At 28.1% G+C, this 27,431-nt stretch overlaps 1 protein-coding gene across 3 annotated transcripts; it reads left to right on the top strand.

The window, feature by feature from the left end:
- Positions 1-1,878: 1,878 nt before the first annotated feature.
- On the top strand, positions 1,879-18,708 carry LOC101239361 (uncharacterized). 3 transcript variants are annotated; one of them, XM_065814096.1, is made up of 3 exons: positions 1,879-1,984; positions 9,722-10,130; positions 17,641-18,708. In XM_065814096.1, exons 1-3 carry the CDS (start codon positions 1,935-1,937, stop codon positions 18,607-18,609), a joined length of 1,428 nt encoding a protein of 475 aa, XP_065670168.1. In that variant the 5' UTR covers positions 1,879-1,934; the 3' UTR covers positions 18,610-18,708. The 3 variants fall into 3 exon arrangements, with proteins under 3 accessions (XP_065670168.1, XP_065670169.1, XP_065670170.1); XM_065814097.1 differs by having other exon boundaries at positions 1,908-2,951; XM_065814098.1 differs by having other exon boundaries at positions 1,908-2,296.
- Positions 18,709-27,431: the final 8,723 nt, after the last annotated feature.

The raw sequence follows: 27,431 nt of genomic DNA on the forward strand, positions 1-27,431 counted from the left end.
TATTTAACCATTATAAAACAAGATGGTAGAGCCAACTTTACATATTTTAATTGTGTAATGAAAATATTAATTCCCAATACAGAGTAGGAGTGTACCACATATATGAAATTAAAAGTTGTAACATTAAATTAAAAGTTGTAACAGTTGTAACTGTTTGTAACATTTAAAATTAATTTATACTTATTTTTAAAATTTATCGTTCAGCACTTTTTTATCTGATTTTTTAATACTTAATTTAACAATATTTATACAAAATTTTCAAATTTAAATGATTGAATTCTTGATTTTTAATACAAGTTTTTTAGCCTAAATTTTATACTTATTAATTGAAAATTTTTTTCTTTAATATCTATATAATTTTTATGTATTTTAATTTTCATTTGTATAATATTTTTATTATGCATATTTAAGTTATATGATGATAATTATGGTATGATGAACCCTGATGAACAGAAGTTAAAAAAACTTAAAGATGAGTTTCTTTACATGCTAGGAGAAGAAGCGAAATACAACTGCATTGAATTCAGAAATCAAATGTGCAAGTGCTTAAAAGAGGGTTGGTTCGGAATGTGTACAAAAGAAAGACATGATTATAGACAATGTTTACAAAAAGCTTTTAAAAAGTTAGAAGACCAAGAAGAAAACAAGAAGTTGCTTAGTTTTAAAATAAATGCTTAAAAAGTATGATATGAAAAATAAAAGCCTAATAATATAAAAACTTGATTTTGATATTATACAAAATTTTAAAATAATTTTAAGTATCCAATTTAAGCATATTTAAGTTGACTTTAATTAAACTAAATTTATTGGGACTTACAATAGAGGTTGTTAAGTACTAAAATAGAGATTAGTTATGTTTCTGTAAACCTTAAATCAAAAATCTTTTCCATGGATTTCTCTGTCTCTTTTGGACCAGACTAAAACTTTTATTCACATCTGTTTTGTCTTTAATAGTCAAGAATTTCTCCTCAACTTTTTTTTTCAAAACAAGTTAATTTATATCAAATAAACTTTTATTCTATTTTTTCTCGTTAAAATAGTACCAGCCCAAATTCTAAGTCCTCAGCTGTATATATAAATATACTATGCCCCTGCAAATCAGAAATTTTAACATTGAATTGAATCTTGAATCAAGTAACCTGTATATTCTCAAACCAAATTAAATCTTGAATCTTAAAAAAGTTAGTTTTTTCCTATTTCTAATTCTTATAAGAATGTCTAAAAACAAGATTCACTTACTTGAATGTTTTTGGTTGGAGATTTGGGGTAACTGTTTATTAAAAGACCCTAATTTATAACTTAGTGCAGAATAATATTCATTGTCATCACAAAATAGTTTGTGAGCATGTCCTCTAAAAGTTCTGAGGTGTTCAAAAAACATATTAAAAATTGGTATGCAAAAAATTGTTATTGTAAAATCTGTCGTTTTTAATTACTATTTTTATTTATTCTGACATTATAATACAATATTTACTCATTTTTCTGTAATGAAACGGTTGTAATTTGGATTTGAATTTGAATATTTTTAATGTTATTTTTAACGATTTTCATGTGAGCGTGTATTGTCTATAATTGTTAAATGTGTTGATTTTAATTAGTTTATTCTTGTTAAAACTATTGTAACCATCAACAAAAAATAAAGTTTTTAAATTAAATTAAATTGAATGACAATGAATATATATATATATATATATATATATATATATATATATATATATATATATATATATATATATATAATGGTCTACTAAAGTAACAGGCTAAGTAAATGTGTGGCTTTAAAAAAAACTGTAGGTGAGTTTTTTTATATAAATTTTTAATATGGCACAACCAGAAAAGGTATGTGGTCTTTTAATTTATTATGTTTTGAGTTTTAGTTTTATGTATATTAAGTTTGCTTACTTTTTAGACCTAAATAATTAAATTTAAAGATTATGGTTAAGTGTTGTGTCACTGAATGCAGAGGTAACTACGGTGTTACAAGGTCTGTGAAACTTTTTTTGCCTTGCAAATAAAAAAAATGAATGGAAAAGATAGAGATAATATTTCAAATAGCCCAAATACTTTTATCTGTGAAGATCATTAGCTTAAAGTCTATGAAAAAATTTTAGTTTACAGAAAGTAAAGACCAAAACATCCACCATGTGTATTTCTTGTGTAAATCCAAGTCAAATTCTGACTCCACAGGCACCACCAAGACTAACTACTAAATCATTGCCATTTTTAAGAAGTATTGTTGAATGAAATAGAAGCTTTTGTGAGAGTGGACAATATTTCTCCTAGAGAGATTTGTGTGGTAAAATACTATAAAACTTTTTCCTTTACAATAATAACAAGTATCTATGAAATCTGTTAACATCTTTAATCTTTTTATTGGATAACTTGGGTTTTCCAAAGTTTATTTTAAAATTAAAAAATGATTTATCCTTCAATAGCTATCACTGTGGGTGATAAGTGCACCATAAAACCTTTTTGTTACAATCATTTGTATATTTTTTTGACTGTATTAGCCGTCTTCATGCTGCAATACACTATCTGAATTCTTTACCAATTGATCATACAAAAAATGTTAGAAATGAGCAAATGCATGAATTCCTTAATTAGTGATTTTTAGGTTGGACATTTTTACTAATAAACCTATTGAGAAAGCATTTGGAAAACTTTGACAAGGATCAGGTGGTAACTATTTTATAAATGTTCAGCAAAAATTACAAAAATTTAACATTAAAAACAGTTAAAACAAAACTTTGTTTGAATATTGGCATAGTTGCTAATGATTTAAAAATTTTATAAAGCCTCTTGTGTGACATGTAATTATGTAATGCAAGAAGATATTTTCTTCAATGTGTTTCATAATTTTCTAGTCATTGAAAGCAAATTGTCTAAGAAAATTAAAATGTCTTTGCTTTACATTGCTGTTTATGTCAATAGAGAAGATCCTACAGTTGAAGGTACACATTTTGTTTTGACTGATTTAGAGAATATGTCAGAGAGATTAATTGTGGTAGTTTAAATTTGCCTGGAGATAATATCTACCATTGGATATTTTAATTATTTTGTCAATTGTGTTAGCTTATCGAACTGCTTTTTGATGCTATCTAATGAATTTACCAACATTTCAAAAAACATAGAATCCTTGTCAAAAAAAAATTTTGAAAACTGTTGCCATCTTTATTCCCTGCAATATTCAAAGATGTTCAAAGGAACCCAAAATAAAAATTTTGAAGTTAATTTAAATGTGATATATATATATATATATATATATATATATATATATATATATATATATATATATATATATATATATATATATATATATATATATATATATAGGCCAGAGCAGGAGGAGAGAGCTTTAACTCTCATTTCCTGCCAAGCGGCTCTTACCCACATTCCCCTAAAATGTTTTACAGGAGAAATTTATGGCTCTCACAAAACTATAATTTTTTGTGTAAAAAAAATTTAAATAAAAAAGACAAATTTCGAGTTTAAATTCACTCAGATCAAATTTTTTTGCGTACAAAATGCAATTGTTTATCTTTTTTGCATAAAAGCTGATTTATATTTTGAAAATATAAATCATTTTTTTGCAAGCAGTAAAAATTTTTATAGCTATTTGTCAAATTTTTTATCAAATAAGTAATGAAAATAAATGAGTAGTTAGTGTGAAAACCTCAAGTCCACACTTGTTTAAAGAATTATTTTTAAATATATACAATTTTTTTTAACTAATTGTAATTTTATTTTGACAAGTTATTTTTTCATAAAGATTTTAGCGTTTTTTTTCGCAATAAATAGTGAGTTTTTACTATATTATTTTGTATAAAATGTGATCTAATTTTCTCATTTAAAATGTTTTATTCGTTTATTTCTTACAAAAATCTTTATAATAAATTGATTACTATCAAATTAACTTTTGACAGTAATTTTATTTATTTAAAATCAAATTAAAAAAAGGAGTGCTTTCATTAAAAAACTTTCCTTAATTTTTTTAAAAGATGTATGCAGAGATGCTGAGTCCCAAAAGGACTCCGCTTTAATATCTCTACTTTTTCCAAGTCTGTACTGTCCAGAAGCTCTAAACTCTAAAGCTCTAGTTTGTTGACTTATGATCTACTAAAAGAAAAAAAATCATGAGATTTAATGACTTGAAACTTATTGTTTTTAAGCCCGGAGTCCCGAAGTCCTTACCGCCATTATACCTACGGGCTCTGGGTTCAAAAAATGGTTGTTCCTCTAACCTTAGAGTCCTAATTTTTTTCCTATCAGTTGTCCATAAACTTATTTATATTTTTAGAGCTCCTGGATACCAAACACTAGGATGAAGTAATCTTTTTGTGACTTTCAAATCCAGAGTCCTTTTTGGGACTTCGCATCCCTGGGTGCATGTTTATTTGGCCTGTCATTATAACAGGCTATGATATATATATATATATATATATATATATATATATATATATATATATATATATATATATATATATATATATATATAAATATATATATATATATATATATATAATATATATATATATATATATATATATATATATATATATATATATATATATATATATATATATATATCATAGCTTGTGAACATTTTTTTTCTCATACATATTTTTAGCTTGCCTGCATATCAAAAATAAAAAAATGTTAAAAAATGAACACACCTAATATTCACAGACATAAAGTTGGGAGATTTAAAGCAATTGCAGGATATAATTTTAATTTTTTAGAAAAATAATTTTTTCATCTCGTGCAAGTAGACGACATTTTTTATAAATTTTGAAATTTTTACAGATTGCCAAATATCTGGAGACCTGAGCGTAATATACACATGTATATGACATATTTTATATTTGACCATGTATAGATAATGTGTAGAAAAAATCAAGCTCCTAGCTCTATTGCTTCATAATGCGCCAAACTATTTTTTTAAAGTTATGCAAGAAAACAGAGGTCAATCAATCACTCACTAAAACCATACAGATTTTGGCGCAACATGATACAACAGTCATAGCAACCTAAAATTTTGTGTGCAAACTCCTTAAGAATATAGATATCAGATTTAAAATATACATCTGTGTATCTTGGGGCAAAGCCTCCCCCTCCCCCATGGGGGGGGGGCAGTGCCCCAACTTGACTTCAGTACTAATAGGGCTATCAGCTCAATGTTAGTCCAATGCATGATTAAAATGTATGTTATTTTGTTTCAATTACAATCTTTCATTTTGGAAGGGGGTGGGGATTACACATCCTCTGAACACCTCTACCCCCCCTCCCTCATGCCTACCCAACAATTTATGTATTGAAGGATACTAATTTTTTTATATTTTAGCCTAGTTCAGCAGAATTGAGTTGAGGATTCACTCTTTCTGGCAATAATCTAAACAATTTATCCATAAATGAAGTGTACAAAATAACCTTTAAATATTGGAAGTTATGAACATTAGTACTCAACTTTCCAATATTAACATGTTTTATCTATCCAATCAGTTTTTGTTTAATTTTTTTTTTATATCTCAATTATTTCAAGCATTTATCATATTTTATAAATCCAATTTGTTTAATAAATTAAAATTTCAAAATTATTTATAGATATGAAAACCTGAAACAATGTAGAAATTCCTTTGGAAAATGAAAATGTGAAAATTCCAAAACATTCAAGTAGAAGGAGAGAAAGTGGTAGTACAAATAAATACTTCTTAGTTGGCAAACCAATCAAGATGTCCTCAGTTAGGCTGCCAACCAGGGCTGACGTTATCAAGCACTTCTTCTACCTGAAGGAGAAGAATGGTCCAACTTAGAAGACAAAGTGACTTGTATCCTGTCCTTTAAGTTACCGCTTCAGGTTACTTTTTATAAAGAACCTAACACAAATATAGTAAACTTTTTCAACTTTTTTTTCATAGTAAGCAAATATTGTAAATTGTTTCCTTGAATATCATTCAAAAATTGTAAGGCAATTTTATTTTATTTTTGTTATGCAACTGAGGAATGTTTTATAAGAAAAAAATATTTTTGCTTTAGTGTGCAGTGTACCTCTGTGGATTCTCCTTGCAATGAGGAATGTATTCTAGGCTCATGGTTTCATGGCTAAGATCAGGTTTTTCTATGATTGGACCTGTTACCCTTCAAAGGAATATATCAAAATATATTGGCAGATATTTGAACCTTAAGAAGAGCCAGCATAAGAGTCAGAGAGGGTATGTTCAATCATGTGTGCAGTTAGTGAGATCAGTGAAAGATTATTTATCAATCTTTTTAAAAATAATATTTTTTTGTTTATTACCAATGAACATTTTCTAAAAATGTTTAAATATTTTAAAAATCAAGATTTAATTTTCTTGTTAAGTTTTAAAATGATTTTTTATGATTAAGACTGTTCTGGTTGAGTGATATGTCTGATAAAAGCTATCAAAGCAGACAAGGATAGGCTTCCATCGGACGAGTATGAGGATGTACTTTTTGTAAAGGATCAGATGGGAGAAAGGAAAATGACTCTAGCACCTATTGACAAGTGAAAAAAAGAGATCAAATTGAGGAGAATGGAGCGTGCAAAGAAATCAGTAACTGTTATTGGATCTACAGAAGATGATTTCTAGTACCTCAGTAGTACCTAGTACCTCAGGAGTTGCAAAACATTTATTGTTAGTATTCTTTTCAGAATCAAGTTCTGAGTCCGTCTCAGAGAATGAATTCACACCTGTTTAGAAAAACAATAGAAAGGATTAGATCATTACTGTTATTAAAGAAGTTATTGAGGAAACCATAAGAACTGCTCTGGCTTTGGATATATCAGCTCATAAAATGACTGCAACAATAGTTAAGCTGATTACAGAAGCAGGAGGAGATCCCAATGAATTTCCACTTTCCTATACCTTAGTTTTCAAATGAAAAATTATATCATTAACCAAGATGCAGACAATATAAAGATTCATACAAAATGAGATTAAATATGATAGTCAGAATGTTCAGTTACACTTTGATGGAAAGCTCATCAAGGTTAGTAAATGTGTACCAAAAAAATAAGCAAATTGAACTTAGCTTAGTCTCATATATGAGGAAAAGGCTTTGAGGAAACAGAAGTTTTCCTTTCCAGCAACAGTGAGCTTGACAGCAGTATTGATATTCTTGGAGAGAATGATGTTTTGAAGGCTCTGTGGGCAAAGAATGAGGCCCTAAACAATGCTGAAACCTAATATATTTTTTTCATTGAATATATATATTTTTTAAAAGTTTCATATTAATGCTGAAAGTGCATGGAAGTTCAAAAGAAGAATATAAAATCCCTCCTCCTTTCTGGATAAATAAGAATGGGTTGTAGTTAATAAATAAGGAAAGTCTACAGCTTCCTGCCCCCCCTCCCTCCAACACCTCAAAGTTTGTGAATTTTCCTATGCATTTAAGATTTTATTACTAAATTCCAGTAAGTAGGTTATTACTACTATTAAGAATTATGACTGTGTGGAGGGGGAGGGTCTATGCCATAAGAAACACAAATTTGTATTTCAAATATGCCATCTATATCCTTAAGGAGTATTTGGTCAAATATAAAATATGTCATATACATGTGTATATTACACTCAGGTCTCTAGATATTTGGCAATCTGTAAAAATTTCAAAATTTATAAAAAATGTCGTCTACTTGCATGAGATAAAAAAATTATTTTTCCAAAAATTGAAATTATAAATTTAAGTTTTCCAACTTTTAACTTGCATGCAAATCAAAAAAAAAAAATGGTTGAAAAATGTACACCCCTAGTATATATATATATATATATATATATATATATATATATATATATATATATATATATATATATATATATATATATACATATATATATATATATATATATATATATATATATATATTTATATATATATATATATATGTATATATATATATGTATATATATATATATATATATATATATATATATATATATATATATATATATATATATGTATGTATATATATATATATATATATATATATATATATATATATATGTATATATGTATATGTATTTATATATGTATATGTATATGTATATATATATATATATATATATATATATATATATATATATATGTATATATATATATATATATATATTTATATATATATATATATATATTATTTATATTTATATATATATATATTATATAGTATATATATATATATATATATATATATATATATATATATATATATATATATATATATATATATATATATATATATATATATATATATACACACTTTTGCGAGAGCTGTAAATTGCTCCCATAAACTGTTTTAGGGGAGTGTGGGCAAAAGCAAGAGCTATATATATATATATATATATATATATATATATACATATACATATGTACAATATTATATATATATATATATATATATATATATATATATATATATGTATAATATTATATATATATATATATATATATATATATATATATATATATATATATATATATATATATATATATAGATCTATAGTTTGTTGGCTTTAGGAAGAGCGGAAGGAAAAAAGTGATTCTTACGCCAACACATACGTCACTTTTAATTACTTTTGACTTTCGTCCAACATTTCCGTGTTGGACGAAAGTCAAAACCATTAATTTAATTACAAATTAATTGTTATATAAAAAACCCACAAAAACGCAAATTTAATTGACCAGAATGTTTTTAAAAACATTTTGAATGTTTTTAAAACATTCTGAATGTTTTTAAAAATATAAACAATGTTTTTATTTTTATTTTTTTTAATAAAATGTTTTTATTTTTATTTTTTTTAATAAAATGTTTTTATTTTTATTTTTTTTAATAAAATGTTTTTATTTTTATTTTTTTTACTGTAAATCATGCGCGGAGTGTTGCTACTTGACTATCTTATAGCCTGACTCGCAAGGGAGTGTTGCTACATCGACTATCTTATAGCCTGACTCGCAAGGGAGTGCTGCTACATCAACTGACAAATAGCCTGACTCGCAAGGGAGTGCTGCTACATCGACTGACAAATAGCCTGACCCGCAAGGGAGTGCTGCTACATCGACTGAGGGTTTGGTTGGGGCAGGCAGTCTATCATTATTAAAAAAAAAAAATTCCGGTCTTGCATTTTAATTTTTACTTTTTGTCAACAAAGTATGGAAAAAACTTTCGGACAACATCTAAGGGTTCTATATATATATATATATATATATATATATATGTATATATATATATATATTTATATATATATATATATTTATATATATATATATATATATATATATGTAAATATATATATATATATATATATATATATATATATATATATATATATATATATATATATATATATATATGTATACATATACATATATACAGTATTCAAAGTGGAAAAATAAAAATAATGACATGGTATTCAGTAAATTAAAAATTATATCCTTCTTAATTGTTATATATAGAGAATGATAAAAAGATGGTTTATACTTTATAAAAAAAGTAACTGGATGGCATCCTGCCCCACTTTGAGAACTGTATATATATATATATATGTATATATATATATATATATATATATATATATATATATATATATATATATATATATATGTATATGCTATTTACAAGTATTCATTATATGAGGATTTCAAAAATTATTTAAAATTTATACAGGACAACAGCAACAATTTGTATAAAGTAGCATTAGTTATTATTTAGGTTTAAAATGAATTCAATAATGCAAGTCTTGTTTAAAAGAGCTTGCATTCATCTTGTTCAGTTGTCACATTTACGAGTGCAGTCGTCGCTACAGGGAAAGAAATATTTGACATCAGTACATCTAGAAGATATTGTGGAGTCACTAAGTTCTGAAACATCTGCAGGGTTTCAGCAAAAACTTATTGACTTAGATAACCATAATAAGTATTGGCCATTTGAACTAACTGGACAAAAATCATTAGCATCATTGGTGCATAAATTATACTGTGAGAATCGCCATAGTGATATATCCTTAATCACAAGAAAGTTAAATTCCATTAGTTATGATATTTGGGGTGGTTTGGCAACCACAATTTTATATTCAGCCATTGATCAAAAAAAATGGAAAGAGACTTTTTTGCTGTTTGAGGTATATGTTTAATTATTAGCAATTCTTATTCTGTTTAAATTTTGAATGGTATGTAAATTTATGATAAAGTAATGCAAAAGTCAATATAATATTTAACATTTCTTTATCATTTAGGGTTTTAAAGTAGTTTGGGTTTTTTTTTTAGGTCAAAAAAATTAATATTAAAAAAATGTTTTTCCAAATAAATTATTTAAATAAAAATTATTTAAATACAAAAAACAAAAATAAAAACAAATTTTCAAGTATAAATTGTTACATAAATTTATGATTTTCGGCCATATTTAACATCTATACTATTTAATATCTATAATTATATTTAGACAAGTATATAAAATATTTTCAATTTCACTCTAACCAAAAGTGATTCTTTTTTAAACTTCTCCCTTTTCATGTCAAATGTCACTCCAGAATATACAAAATTTTTTCTTTATGATGTTTCAACTTGTTTTTCTGCATATTGTCATCAGACATAAAAAATAATTACAAAAAAAAATTGTTACAATAACTAAATAAAAACATCAAAGATGGCATTAAAAAGAAGCAATTAATGGTTATATAAAAACATATAAATTAGCAATTATTATTATTGTTGTTTGGGTTTGGCACATTGACTCATTAACTTAAAATGGGGCTTTTTCATTTACATATAAAATTGAGTCTTCAACTTGATCCCAAGTAAGGATACTTTCTAGTTTTATCCAACTAAAAGGTTTTAACTCTTATTATTGGGAATAATAAAATGTCAAAGTTTGCACCTTGGGTAACCTTTTTATCGTTGTAAGTATTAAGTGACCGGGGTTGATATTTGACCGGGGCTGAGGCCGGGTTTAATAAAATATAGCTGGGGCCGGGGCTGGGTTTGTTACTGGAGCTGCATACATCCTTAAGTATATTTTTTTAATTCAAAATTCATGTTGTACTTTGTATATATATGCATATATAAACATCATTATCATCAATATGATCATCATAATCATCATTATTATCATGATGATGATGATGATGATGATCATCATCATCATCATCATCATCATCATCATAATCATTATCATCATCACCATCATAATCATCATCATCATCAAAAGCATAAAAGAGGAAGCCTGATAATGATGATCATGATCATCATGATTGTGATGATCATCGTCATTATCATCACCATCATCATCAGGCTTTAGACTTCCTCTTTTATGCTGTTTTCTAATATAAACAATCTAGAGCTTTTTTTTTCTTAACTAAAGCTCATCCATACAATATGTAAGGCACTCTCTTCAAGTTTTCTTATTTCTACCACTACCATTTTCTACTGAAGCTGCTACATCTCTACATGCTGACACCTAAATTACTTTAATCTTTTCTAACAAACCTTGTTTGATACAACATTTTTTCTAATCTGTCTAAGATTATACCTCCTTTTCTTGTCTTACTAGAGTCACACTACACATCCATCTGATCATCTTCTTTTTCGGCAAATACTACACCATATAAATACTAAAGTTTATATAACAATGAAAGGATATTGTATGCCAGCATTTAAATAAATAGCAAACATATATGTTTATATCCATAATATGTATGCATAAAGTGCATCTTGGAAGCTTTCATTCCTTCTATAATAAAAGTTTGGAAGCTTTTATTAATTCTCTTCAATTTTATATCAAGCCTTATTCTACTCTACATTTTTTACCATCTTGAGCAGTTGTTTTATTAAACATTAATCATTTTTTCATCTTTATTACAAGAACCTCTCTCTTAAAAACAAGTGTCCTTTTATTATTGCAAGAAACCAATGTAACGTTAAAAACGTTAAGATGTTAAGCTCTTTTATTCTCATTTTTCTAAATCTTGTATCTTATCTCAGATGTTAGGTTCTAGAGATTTTTGGTCTTCAACAATGTCAGTAATTAAAGTAAGTCTAACATTTAAACTCTAATTCATGGTTCAATTACTTCTACCTAGAATAAAGCAGAGTTATTTGCAAAGTAATCTTACTCAAATTTGAAATATAATGGCCATACTCTTCCTGAAAGTTAAACAGATTAACCCTTGATAAACATCAAAATCACTCTAGCTTTCAATTCTAAAGTTAATTCTCAATTAAACACTTCTACAGTTTGTGCTCCAGAATAGATTTCCATTATAGTCTTAAAAAAGTGTTCTCCAGAACTCTCTTCAATTTTTCAAAACTCTAGAAAACACTTTGACCTCTCCAACTATCCTACGATTAGTCTTCATTCTGTTATTAGTTTCTTTACATAAAGGTTTTAAGGTTATTAAATTATTTCTTTCTAACTGCAGTAGTAAAGTTATTCTTGAAGGCCTACCCTCTTCTTTATTTTAAGTAACTTTAAGGGTACCACAAGGTTCTATCTTTGCTTTTGTATCTTTGCTTATTGTTTCTAATCTACAATAATGATCTTTATGAAATCTAAAGTGGTTCTATTTGCTGGCAACTCAACTTTATACTCTTGTCTTGACTAAAAGTATAGTCAAGACAAGAGTATAAGTATTATAGATTTTTTTCTAGCCCAGCTATCAACACCTGCCAAATCTTATAATTTTGTTGGGGCAGGATTTGCAAAAAGTCTCATTTTAAGCTGGGGCAGGGCAGTGCCCATTATAGTATTTATAGAAAAGAGGAAGAGAAACAACATTATGACAGTGTGTCCATGGTTGGAGGTTGACTGCAAAAGCAGGTCCAACTATGTTTACAATGCATTTTTGCACCTCGTCTAAAAGAGAAAAGGGTATCATTGGAAGATCCGCCCCAGATATACCAACAATATTTCATATAAAGACACATTTGAGATTCATAAAGATAAAGAATAGAATTGGGAGTAAGTAAGTGGCGAGCACAATAAAGGGATGCAACCTTAGCAGATGCATATTTTGCAATTGATTTGATATATGGTTTCTAAGAAAGATTGAAAGTAAGACTTAATTCTAGAAGATAAAGGGTAGATGACTCATTAAGTACATTGCCGTTCATTAATATAGGAAGATCTAAATTATTGCGATAACAATTAGCTGAAAAAAATTGAGTTTCATCTGAGTTAAAGTTCACCAGTCACTGAGAGCTTCATGCTGTAGCAGAATTACTAAACATTGCTAAAAGTGCACCTATTCTGTTACTTGTTAGACTTTAAACTTTAAGTTCAAGGAATAATCTTTCATGTAGTATCAACCAAAATACTTTATAACCTTAATGTAATTTAATGGTCGCAGCTTTTGTTTTTGCAAGTTTGGATGTGTGCTAATTTTTAGATATTGTGTAATGAAGAGAAGGGAACACGTGTTGTTTGAGCATTCACAATAAATTGGTAGAGAAAAACAACTTACATTTAATAATTTTTATATTTTAAGTTCTATATATACTTAAAATTTAAGTATTTAATATTGAATTTTTATAAAAATTAAATAAAAAACCTGCAAAAATAGATTTCATGTTTTTATCTGAAATCCCCCAAAGCCTTATTTTTTGCCTTTAAATCATGAGATCTCCGGGGAAATCCGGAGATATGTGAACCCTATCCAAACATAGTCGAAAATATGATGGCAAATTTGATTGATCAATTACATCAGGGTATGAAGTACATAAAGTGAGAAAATCCCTCAAAATCAATTACACATTTTAATCAATCAATTACACGTCAACCAAAAAATAAAACATGCTCTTATACTTCTCAAGCGTGGCGTTGTAAAATATTCATAATCAGTTGGAGGAAACTATTTAAAAAAAAATTATCCAAAAACGCAGATATAATAACTATAAAAATTATCCAAAAATATAATAACAGTTTCTAATATTAACATTGTTATGTAATCATTTATGGTTGTTGTATTTTTTAATGTCTCTTTTGTAATTATATTATTAATTATATTTGTAATTATGTCTGATGATTATCTATTTTAAAACAAACTGAACATTTTTTTAAACAACTGTATTTAATGGTCAGAGAAAAGAGTGCATACATAAACTTAGATTTTTGTAGGGATACCTATTCCTAGTTATATAAAAAATTGATTATGAATAAGATACTGTTGTCTGACACTAAAGAAGCAATTTTTAAAAACGGGCTTAAGTTATGTGCTCATAAACGAGGTCCTACAACATAAGTCTTAATTTATTTGAGTTTTTCTTTCTTAAAATTCTTTAAGTATTGTACAGTTTCAAAATCACCATTGTACAGTTTCAAAATCACCATTATATAAGAAACCATTGTATAAGAAATTCTTGTAACTATTAAACTACTGTTTATTTAGCTTCAATTGCAAAAAGTCAAAAATCTTTCTAAAAATCAATTGCAAACAGAGCTATGTTCTAAATGTAGTCATAAATCTATCTCTTATTTATTTTTGCAACAATGGATTTTAGCAGTTAACAGAAAAAGTTTCTCAAATTGAATTGGCAGTCGTATTGCCAAAGGTTTCATGCTCGCCCAAATTTTGGCGACATAAAAAAAGCGCTTGGTAAAAAAATAAGTGTTTTTCTTTTTGTTCATCAAGTACTTTTATGAAAAATCCTCCAAACGCTTTTACGCATAAATCAATTTATCTAGAATTTAAATAAAACTTCGTTTTGCCATTCTTTTTTTTTTTAACTATTTCATTTAGAGTTTATTTAAAGCATTTTTTTTCGCAGTTTTTTCTATTTCACTTTAAATAGCAAATGATTAATTTATTTATTTTTGTGTGCTGACATTAAGTTTTAAACAGAGAAGACTGAATAGGTAAGGCTTAAGTTAAATTAAGTTAAAGGTGCTTGTAAAAAAAAGACTTTACTTTACAAACTGTATAAAACATAACCAAGGTTACTTAATATTAAAAAACCATAAAAAAAGGTTTTAAAACAGAAGTACAATTTTTTTTTTTATCATTACAGAAAACCAATAGAAAAAGATCTGAGGCTAAAGTCCATTATTTTATTAATATGAGAGTAACGAATCTAAATCTTGTATTTTATCTCAAAAGTCCCTGAGATTAACTGGAAAATCTTTAACATTGTCTTACCAAAAGCAAGTCTCTCCATTTACTAATATTTGGATCTGATCTGATTATCTCTCAATAGATAAGCCAGGTTGTTGTTTGTAAAGAACTTTTTCTTTAGTTCATCTCTTGAATATACTGACCAGTCATTCGTTCTGTCATCGCTAGCATCCTTAAAGAAATATGTCCCACTAAAAAATTTTTACATTCTTAAAGAATATAAAATTTTTTTGGTGGGATGATAGAAATACTATTGGTAGTAATAATTCTGAACAAATGTAAAATAATATCAAATCACCCTAAACCCATGAAGAGAACAGAAAGACTGTTTGCTTCTTGTGTCTTCACAAAAGCAAACTCTTATTAACTAACTTTAGTAAGAGTCTTACATAACACAATTGAAAAATTTAAAAAAATTCTAAAGCAATGATATTTGCGGTTGTTGCTGTTTTAACAGCAACAATCGCAAAAACAAGGACGTTCTAACCAAATTATTTAATTTATATAACATTTTGAAAACTATATATGAGCAAACTATTTATTAGGCATTGAACTATCCTTCAAATGATATATAAAACTATGATTTTAATACCATGAATTAATTTTGCATAAATTTATGTTTGAAAAATGGGTCATAAACTCAAAATTTTTATTTGGTCATTGATGCTAACTATTGTGTGTAACTTATGTGTGTAAGTCCTGCTAATTTTCTTCTACTTTCCTCTGGAGGTGTTTTCAATCATTTCTGCCTTTTTGTATGAAAAACTGTTTTTTTTTTGTTTGTTTTTTTAATAATGCTTGTTTCTTTTACGCAAGGTTTAAAAAAGCTTATGAATGTTGGTAGATCCGCTGTAGCCACTTCTGTCCTGTTGTTGGCAGGTTGCATCACTTTCTCTTTTTAAAAAATCCATAGATGCTTTTTAAGTAAGCATGTATCTATTTTTCTTTCAATCAAAACCTTATCTTTTCTGACTTGTTATTCAAAAAAACTGCTTCATTTTGTTGTTACTGTTTTTTCATGTTTAAAAAAAGTTTTTTCACTTAGTTCTTTCCTTGAACATCAATGCTTAAGAATTTTCTTTTGTTGTATTCTGGCTCATACAATTTATAGTTTTTGAAGTCATCTGTCATCGAAGAAAAAAACAACATTTTTTTACCTAAATGATACCTGACTAAGCCCAAACGGTCAAAATGGTCAATATGTTGGTTCGGATCAAAATAGTAGATATGTTGGTTTGGATGAAAATCGTAATTTTTTTAAAAGTATTTATGTTTTCATGATTGTAAGTAGTGATCGACCGAAACAGAAAAAAAGCCGAAACCGAAATAAACCGAAATTTCGGGTACTCGATTTGGTGCCGAAACCGACATTTCGGCAAATATTTCACCGAAACCGATACCGAATTTCGGCTGGTCAAAATTTATTTTATTAGAAAAATTTATTTAAAAATGCACTTTTACATTTGTTGTTTTTTATACTCGTATTATGTTAGAATTAATTTCACGTGAATCCCAAATTGAGATTTAATACTTAAGTTAGCGATAAGTTAATAGCGAAATTTAACAACTAGCAGATTTTCTCTACAAAACAAGATTTTTTTGAGGTATTTTGTGAAAATTCTCAAAATATTTTGTAAAAATTTTAAAAATAACTGTTTTTCTAAATTAGATAAAAATCGGTTTTAGATATGTTTTTCAACCGAAATTTTGGATTTTACCGAATTTTTAAAAAATACCGAAACCGAAACATCGGTATCGGTTCAAATTGAAATTTCGGCCGAAACAGATACCGAAACAGAATTTCGGTCGATCACTAATTGTAAGTTTTTAATTCTATCCCCTATGTAATAAAGTCTTGTCTACAAGCTGAATTCAATGGCAATATTCTTTGATAATAAAGAAAGTTTACCAGTTAATAACATCAGGAGCATTTATTTTATATTTGAATGTTGCTGACAACCATTCTACAAATGTATATAGATATGGACTATTAATTTAAAAACTGAAGATCATCTTACCCTATTCAAAGAAAAGAAAATTTATGTATTTTCCATAAAATTTACGCGGATAAAGAAAAAATTTAAAATTTATTGACAATATTTAAAATAGATTGACAAATCTCAATCTAGTTAAAATAACTTTTTTTTTTTCAAAATTTCACTACCAGAAGTTAAAAGCTATTCTTTGTAGTTTTTTTTTTGATTCAGTGCTCTAATTATCTTGATATTTTTCCATAAAATATTGCATGTAACATCTATTACCATACAGAATAAAATTACATCAGATTCCTTAAGATGTTGAGAGAATGTTCTAGAATAAAAGATATAGTATGTTTAAAATAAAAATCCAAAATAACCTTAAAATCTTCAAATTTTGTAATCCTTTTTGCAAATATAGATGTCTGTACTATATTTTTAACTAAGTGAGTTAATATAATTGTGTGTACAATTTTTTCATGTAATTATTATATAGTTATTGTCATATTACGATATAATTATCTTTAATTATTATTGTATTAATTCCATAGAGTATGAGAGACAAAGGTCAGCTGAAGCATGTGCGGTTGTACAAACGTCTTATAGTTGAACTAGTTGAAGACGATAAAGTTAGTGATGCGCTGAAATATTTCAATGAACTATCGGGCTTGGAGTCTCAACTAACAAGGCTTAAATCGTCTGATGTACTAATGTTGATTTCCATAATAAAAGCAGCGTGCCGTAGCAAAACTCAAATTTCATCTTTACTTATTGAGAGTCTGTTGGTATATTTGGAAACTAAAGATGGCAGGCTTTTATATGGAGTTATTTTAGAACTGCTACAATACTTTAGAAGCAGTGTAAACCATTTTGTAAAACAGGCAGAATTTAGCAACAATACTTGTTTAAACTGCTCATGTAAGTTAGTTGATAAACCAAATTATGAAGTTGTTTGCAATATGATTATAAATTCTGTTAAAAGAACACACGATTTAGATTTAATTGATGAAATGATTGAATCTAATAATGGTTTTCATATCATTATAGACAGTGGTAATGTTCTTTTTCACGGTAAAGGGAAAACACAGCGTATTCTTTCCAACAGTTTAAAATATATTTTGTTAGATGTTAAAAAGAAATTCGATAAAGATGACATTTTGCTTGTTTTTCCAACAAATTATTCAGGTTATGATGACTTAAGCTACTTTCAAGAACTATCTAGCAAAGTGAGCTGTTTTGTGCCTAAAGTTACTCATGACGATCAGCTCATTTTGTATGCGGCAGCCAAAAGTGAATTAAAAAAAAAATTAGTTTGTATGGTTTCAAATGATAACTTTACAGATCATACGCATCTTGCTGCGAGTCATATAAATAACTGGATTCGATTTTTACATGACAAATTAAATCCCTTTAATTTAAATGGTTCATTGGAAAATAAAACATCGATGCCGTCTGTTATTTTAACTAAAACAAATATTCATTTATTTGATGGTTCAAGCTTATGGTGTATAAATAAATAAAGTTTTAATTTCATTTTTATTTAAAAACTTTCTATTATGATTGTTATTATTACTATTATTGTTATTATTATTATTAAAATCGACCAGGTTATTTCGCAATTGCCATAGTCATTTTTTCATGTCTTAAGAAAAATAAAAAAAAGCTGCAAAAAACTTCGCTATTTCTTCTTCAACATTACAATGAAACAAATAAAAAAGCTTTCTTCTGATTGGATTAGAATAGATTGATTTAGGCGATTTCGTCATATACAATACTGTTAAACAGGAGTAAGTCAACCTTTTCATACATACCGCTCACCTTTTCACCTCGATTAAAGTATTCTTACCGCCCACCTATGTTTTAACAATCCATTAAGGAGAGTTACAGAAAATTAAAGCATACAAATACAATATTTTAGTACACTAGAAAAATATGTATAAAAACTTACTGCATCATAAAAGTACCTTATTTAGAAAGTATCACACTTCATCTATTTGAAAACTAATGATATAAAATATATTACTGTATTAATTTGTTAATATTAAGGGGTATACTCCCCGATTTTTAAATATAGACAATAAATAACTTTTGACATAAAATGATTAACCATATCATAAAAGTAGAAAATTTAAAAGAAATTGGTCAACGGTTGCTGTAGTAACCGTAAAAAACCCCCAAAATAAGCAAAAAGTAAGATTTGCGCTGGCCAAGTTTTAGCAAAAACTAATTAAAAAAGGCTGAATGAAACTTTGGAAACACAATTAGAATAGGTTTATGAGTGTTTTAAACAAAACAGATTTTTTAAAAAAAGGTTCTGGGCTTAAAGACTTGTGCTCTAAAGTTGACAATAAAAAAAAGTACATCTTTTGAAAAATTAAATTAGCCGTACTGTTTTATTCATAAGTATTTAATAATTCTGTTCCGTTTAAAAGACAGTTTTTATAAAAAGGGAAATTTATTGAAAATTTCAGATAAAACGCTCAAGCGGTTCTCTTCGAATTTTGGCCGGCATATTGAAAAACCTCAAACTGAGAAAACGCATAAAAACTGAATATAAAAGATCTACAAATATACGTAACATACATTGGACTATATTTAATATTAAAAACCTACTGCTTCATACGCTTTACTTTCTTTTTCAGAGGTTTTGTCACTTTTCTCCAGTTTTTTAGCCTTTAACTTTTGACGATGCAGCTTGTTATCGGGTTTTAGTTTATAGATCGACCATTTACTGCGTGTTTTATTTATGTCGTTAGGACCATTTAGTGTATAAAAACCTGGAACCATGTTCAGTTTTTCATATATTAGGATTGAAGACTTCATCCCAATATTAAAATTGGCAACAGCATCATAAACACCAAACTTCAGCGAGTCATATTTTGTTTTTGGTATGCGATCCCAAATTTCAAAATCAATCAAAAGTCAGCGAGACATATTTTGTTTTTGGTATGCGATCCCAAATTTTCCCATGGAAAGACTCATTTGCATTTTGCGTTTTACCGTGCAGACATTTTTTAAGTTCATCTTCTTTTGTGAGCTCTTCAAACACAGGTCTGATCTTGTATACTTTTGCTATCTCCATCACCTAAAAAATTGATGCACTGCAACTTATGTTTTTTAATTGATCGCTAGAAAATACGACTGGCTCCTTCACACTCCATTCCACCTGCAGAACCAACAAAATTCATTTTACAAATGTGGGAATTTCTCCACTCAGAATAAGCAGTAGGATCTTTTTTAGAAAGTTTTTGATTTAAGGAGTACCCTCTGCATATTCGACTCATCACCTCAACATCTAAAACTTTCCCACTGTCTATTGAAAGTGCTGTAAATACAATATTTAATGATGAAAATCTCCTTCGCTGCCATTTTTAAAACAAGTTTGTCATAGTTTTTTGGCGTCATTGGTTTTGGCATGTTCATGAGGGTTGTAAACCGTTCAATTTCGGAATGTCCTAATACAAGAGTCCTCATTGTATATACTGTTCGATTGTTTATATCAAAGTTTCCTTTTTTATAAATTAACATAGAAGTGTAAAAGTCATTTTGATATTTACACTTTAAACAAACAATAGAAAGTTCATATGCAAGTCCTTGCTTTTTGCTTTTGTTTTCAATGATTGCTAAAGTCGTTTGGAAACAAGTTGGAGAGCTCAAAACGCTAATAACATCAGACAAAATCGAACAATCAATAATTCTATATCCTGTCAGAACTTTGTTTTTAATATTGGTATATTTTTTTGATGTTGAGCTACTGCCTCAACTTTGCGAAGAGAAGAGCTTGGCATAAAGAAGATGTCAGTTTGATAATTTACAGGTAATTCGATATTTACACTTAAAGAAGGAAAATTTACATTTTTTACACTACGTACGTATTGGCTACATAACACTTTTCGATAAAAAGTTTTCTTTCTTTTGCCTGCTTGCTTAGTTCTTACTTTAATTCGATCAGCTTTAACCATGTTTGAGAACTAAAAAGTATACAATTTCTGGCAAGAAAATGCGACAAAAAATGAGCTACAAATCAACAAAAACGAACTTAGTCTTGATATACCAAAAATAAGTTGTTAACAAGTCTAACAAGAAGTCAAAAATGCTTTTAACTTGTGAAATCAATTCGTTGTTTTGGTTTACAAGTGATTTTTTTAGGGTAAATTTTCTCTTTTTTGTACCTAACTCTAAAAAACAAAAAGTTTTGGTATTTATAGATATTTTTAGGTAAAACCATTATGATTTCTGAATCCATATATTTAATTGTCTAAATCAGTTTGTTTTTTTTTGATTTTTTTTTTAATTTATGGGGGAGTATACCCCTTAAGCATTAATAAAAGTTATTGTTTAATTACAATAGATTTTATATTTCTAAAACTTGAGCAATGGAGTATTCAGGACCGACAACACCGGGGTCCCTCCTCCCCCACTTTTTTCTAAAGAACCTTTTTTTATTTTCAGAAAATTCTACATATAAGAGACTTTTTTTAAAAATTGACGATTTGCCCCTCCACTTCGAAACCCGTGTCGTCGGCCATGGTATTAAAAAAGGAATTTATTCTGGTTTAAAAGTTTCCTGTCAAACAAAAAACAATGCATAGTATATAAAGCTAATGAAACCAATAAACACATACTTTGTGGTGTTCCCAAGATCAATTTTAGGACCGCTATTGTTCCTACTATATATAAATGATTTATATTTAGCATCCAAAATTTTAAATGTTGTTTTAATTTTTTTATTTAGATGCCCTAAGAAGTCCTTACGATCTTATCACAGAGCACCGCGGATGAGCATTTAATAGGAAGTTCACGCCTCCTTCCTAACCGATGTCGTAAAATTTGCCCAGAAGGTGGGGTTTGAACAACGGATCCTTTATTTTTGAGGCAAGCGCGCTGCCACTGCTCCACGGCTGATATTTTGCTTTGCTGACGACTCTAATCTTTTTTACTCAAACAATATAAAAGATCTGTTTGAAATATTTAATGAAAAATTATTAAAAGTAAATGAGTGGATTAAAAGTAATAAACTTTCAGTAAATATAGAGAAAACTAAAATTATGTTGTTCCAGAAACCTAGTAAGGGTGACCTTTCTTTAAAATTAGCTAATCTCTTTGTGAATAACACAGGTATTAAAATCTCCAATAATATTTCTGTGCTATATAGACCTAAACCCTTTCTAAATATTGAATTTTTGAAATATATATATTTTTCACTTATTCATAGTTTTCCTATTGCAATATTGCATAGGAAAGTTACGACTATGGAAAACTTCAAAAAATTTATGGTAAACCGAAACATGCATGCAGGATTATATTTGGCGTTAACAGAGCTGTTAATGGAGAATCTTTTTGTAAAGAAGTTAATGCACTCAGTGTTTATAAACTTAATATATACAGTCCCTGGCCACAATCTTATAATCACCTCAGTTTTTCCACATTTCTTGTTTTCAAAGTTATTTTAAAGTAATTTTAAGGTGAGTATATTATTATGACTAACTTATTATACAATACTGACATCTATCGAATAAAATAGAAAAGAAAGAAGCAGAGGCATGTTGCTCGTCTAATCAATTTTAAAGATAAATTTCTAAATATTTTTTACTTTGTTTTATCTACAAATGTAAAACTAACGCATCTCCTATTTCTTTCCATAATCTATATACCTTAAAGATATAAGTAAATACAACTAAAGAAAAGATTTAATTCAACAACCTTTTTTTCAAAGCTAACTTTGGAAAGTTGTTTCATTTCGAGGAGTTGTTATTTGTATACATGTGTATTTTTGTATATGTACATAAAAGTGTATTTGTATCTTTGTATTTATGTATGTGAAGAAATGTATATTGGTATGTACGGTATCGGACAAAACGAGTGCAATTAAATAATGCTAATTTAGTTTCTTTATATAAAAGTGCTGCTTTTTTTCAATTTAGAGAAATAACTATGCAACTGTTTAGAGACAAAGTTCTTCAAGTTTTATTCATCACAAAGTTCATTATTTGTACACGAAAATTAATAAATTAATCAAAAGTATTAAAAAAAGTTGATTTCCTTCCGGACAAAACAAGTGCAACTCGACAAAATGTTGACCAAACTGTATTTTGCTATCAATATTTCGTGGCAAATCCTTTGTTTTCGATCACAGCCTTGCATCTTCGAGACATAGATTCGAAACTTTGTGGAATCGCTGCCCAGGCCTTTTGGATTTTTTCAAACAGTTGATCCTTATTACGAACACCTTCACGATTAATTCTGCGGTTGACGATCTCCCACAGGTTCTCGATAGGATTGAGATCCGGAGATTGAGGCGGCCAATCCATCACCCTTAGGTGGTTGTCTTGAAACCACTGCTTGACTACTTTTGCAGTGTGTTTCGGATCGTTGTCTTGCTGAAAGACCCATTTTATTGGCATATTCCATTCAGCATGAGGTAACATAACATCTTTCAGGATATTTTTATACATGAAACGGTCCATTATTATATCGTTTCGATGTATTGGACCTAGACCGTTAGCAGAAAAACACCCCCAGACCATTACATTGCCTCCACCATGCTTCACGGTCTAATGGCAGTAACGTAAATCGAGGCGTTTTCCGGCCGGTAAACGTACACGGCAATTGCCATCGCTCCCAATGATGTTGAACTTCGATTCATCAATGAACAGGACAGTTTGCCATTTCTGCACATTCTAGTCAATATGAGATGTAGCAAACAAGAGTCTTTTCTTCTGGTTTTTTAGTGAAATCAGCGGTTTCTTTGCAGGGTGTCGAGAAAACAATCCGGCTTCAACAGCACGTCGTCTGATTGTTCGGTCCGATACAAGCAGCTCTAATTGCTTTTGTATCTCAACTGATGATATCCAGGGATCTTTCTTGACGGATCTGACGATCATAGAATCCTCTCTAGAAGTGGTGGAACGCGGTCTTTCACCTTTGTTATCTGCTGCCAACATCCCCGTAGAACGTTATTTGGAACATAGTCTTGATACGATCCATTTTTTCACGCGATATTTATGACAAATACTTTTTTGTGACATTCCACTTACGTAATCGCCAATAATTTTCTTTCTTAGTTCCAATCCAAGACTGTCGGGAGCCATTTTTGCACTTGAAGTCATACAAATAATAAAAATAAACAATCACGCTTCTCAAGGCTTACCGTGTTACATTTACCTTGTGATGATACAATAATGCTCTGTGGAACACAACGTCATGGTTGGATGTGGACTGTATTGATGTAATGAAACACTTGTTGTATTTCACTTCTTGTATTGATGTTCTTCGATAAAACACTTTGATAAAACTCACTTCGATAAACTGTCTTGATATTACTGACTGATTGACTTCCATATACTGACTGAATTACATATCGATTTACATGTCTCTTATATAGTAAAATGAACCTGTGTGAACCTGTTCTGGAATATTCTAGATGTTTCTTTACGATGCTTCTGGAAGCTTCTGGATGCATCTGGATGCTTCTGAATGTTTCTGGATATTTCTGGATGCTACTGGATGCTTCCAGATGCTTCTTCTAGAAACTTTTGGAAGCTTCTGCATGCTTCTGGAAACTTCTGGAAACTTCTGGATACTTCCTTTAATAATTAAAAAACTTCCGTGACGTTGACACGGACCAGACTTAGGAAAATGAAACAAACCAAAATAGTTGCACTTGTTTTGTCCGCTGCAGAATGGCACTTGTCAACGAAACTCTGCCTGTGTGCTGTCACCTGTCAGCTGATTGCTTATGTCATGGCATGCTATGACTCCAGACTCCTGAACTGTTTGCTGTGGTAGTATAGTTCGTTTCGTTTTAAAGACATGTAAAAATAGGAACACTTTTTAGCATTGTTCGATGTTTGATACAAATGTTTTGTCCAATACTGTATGTATGTTAACCTTTAACTTACCTGTTTTGTTGTCTTCTTACCCAACCTGTTTGTGCATTGTCAAAAAACGAAGAACAAGCATTAAGAACTTTACACAAAGTTATATTTATCAATTAATTAATTAAAATTCATAATAGAAATAATGAATTATAAATAACTGCAAAAAAAATTTTCATTTTAAATTTATTTTAAGTGCGCCAAGAAGTCCTCTCGGTCTTATCACAAAGGTCTGCGGAAAGCATTGGAATGGAAGTTCACGTCTTCTTCCTTACTGATAAAACTTGCTCGGAGGTAGCGTTGAACCACGGATCTCTTCTCGAGCTTCTCAGCCAAGTGCGCTTACCACTGAGAATGTTTAGTTCAGTTCGGACAGACACTTGGAACTGAAAAAAATTGACAATAAGACGGTATATATTTTCTTCTTGCTCCGGCTATTTATTTTAAATCTACATTTAATATTATTATATGGCAAAAAAAATTAAACTAAAAAAAAAAGAAAAAATTAACCAACTGAATCATTAATGAGATCCTTGAGGCTGATGCTGGGAAGATAAATTATTATTCTTTTTTGCAAGAAGTAAGCGAAGATCTTCTCTTCCAGAAATATATAGGCTTTATTTTTTGATTTATATCTTTGCAAATATAGTATATGTATAGGACTTGAAAATTTATTTTTAGTTCCGCATTTATTGTGCTTTCTGGCAGCATATCTAATATTCATATATCTAGTAATCAGCATATCTAATATTCATATATCTAGTAATCAGCATATCTAATATTCATAATAATCACCCTTTAAAATTTTTCTTACCCTTTTTTAAAAAGCAAATTTGTATGCTCAATACAAGCGGTGATTTTTTCATGATTTAATAAGGCTTCACATTTAGCAAAAACAAATATTTTAGAGGTTTTTTTTTATAATTTCATGAACCAATGCTACGGCTTCTCTTAAACCGTGTGTACGACATTGCTAAATTTAACTTTTAAAAAAAGAGTCAAATTGTGCATTAAATTGGTCAAATTTAATTAAATTTTTTTGGATTTGCTCAAGCAATTCATACGTTTTTTTCTTCTTCTACTAAATGATCGAAGTTGATTCAAGATTCAAATTTATCTAAAACGCAGTGGAATGCGCACAAAATATCACCACAATAAAGTACAGCTATCATGATATTTTGTACATATTGAATTCAATATGTAAGAATCATTTGACAGTGAATCTCGAGCAGAAGCGCACAATTTAATGACAAAATGGAAAAGTTCTCGTAATTCACATTGTATCTAAACTCCTTTTTTTTCTTTAATTTCCTCAGGTTAATAAAATTAGCTTTTTCCGATTAAAAATACTTGATATTTTTAGAGCAGTAGAGATGATTTTTTATAGTAGTTTTTTATAGCATAAGCGGTAGTTTTAGTTTTTCGTACCAGTAAAGATATTTGCAGTTCTCCGTACTAGCAGAAACGATTGTGGTTTTTAAGGGGTGATAAGGTTAGCGCAAAATGTCAGTTTGTTTTTCAATGTTATTTTTTCAGAAGTAACTTGTTTGCCAATTCACGATAAATATTTCCTTCTTAAATATATAAATTAGTAAAAACATTTATCTGATTTTTAAACCTACAAAAGTAGAAACAGGCTGTTTCTACTTTTGTAGGTTCATCAGGAACCTGATGAAAAATATTTATTTAGTAAATAGTTAATAAAATTTTTAATATTTTATTAATAATAGTTAAAAACAATTAAAATTAGATATGTGTTTTGACTAATTTACTATTATACTATTTATATACTAAATATAAATACTATATATATATATATATATATATATATATATATATATATATATATATATATATATATATATATATATATATATATATATATATATATATATATATATATATATATATATATATATATATATATATATATATATATATATATATATATATATATATATATATATATTTATATATAGCATATATATTTAGTATTAAATGTAAATTAAATACAAATTATATGTTATATATATTTTAGAACAAATATATAATTATGTTTATATACTTAATATATATTTTATACATTTAGTATATAAACATAATAATTGCTATTGTCGAAAAACGTTGGGATTCGCTGCTGCTCTATTTTGTAGTCGGTATTGGCTTCCGCCTTTATGTCATTAAATTGTTTGCTTATATCCATACTAAAGTTATTCAACGATTAAAACAAGTTTGTACAAGTTTTAGTGTCAACTTTGTGCTCTGTAGGCAGAGCTTAAGAGTTGGGGTCGGAGTCGTGGAGTCAGAGTTGTGATATTTGTCTCAAAGTCAGAGTCACTTAACAAAATCGCGACTCCGATTCCAATAGTAAAACTTCTCGGTATTGCATTTGCATGTACAAAATGTTTCTACTTCAAAAATTTTTTCATAAATTTGGTAAAAAAAAAAAAAAAAAATTAAATTAT

This window comes from Hydra vulgaris, chromosome 12, assembly GCF_038396675.1.
Source record: "Hydra vulgaris chromosome 12, alternate assembly HydraT2T_AEP".
NCBI lineage: Eukaryota > Metazoa > Cnidaria > Hydrozoa > Anthoathecata > Hydridae > Hydra > Hydra vulgaris.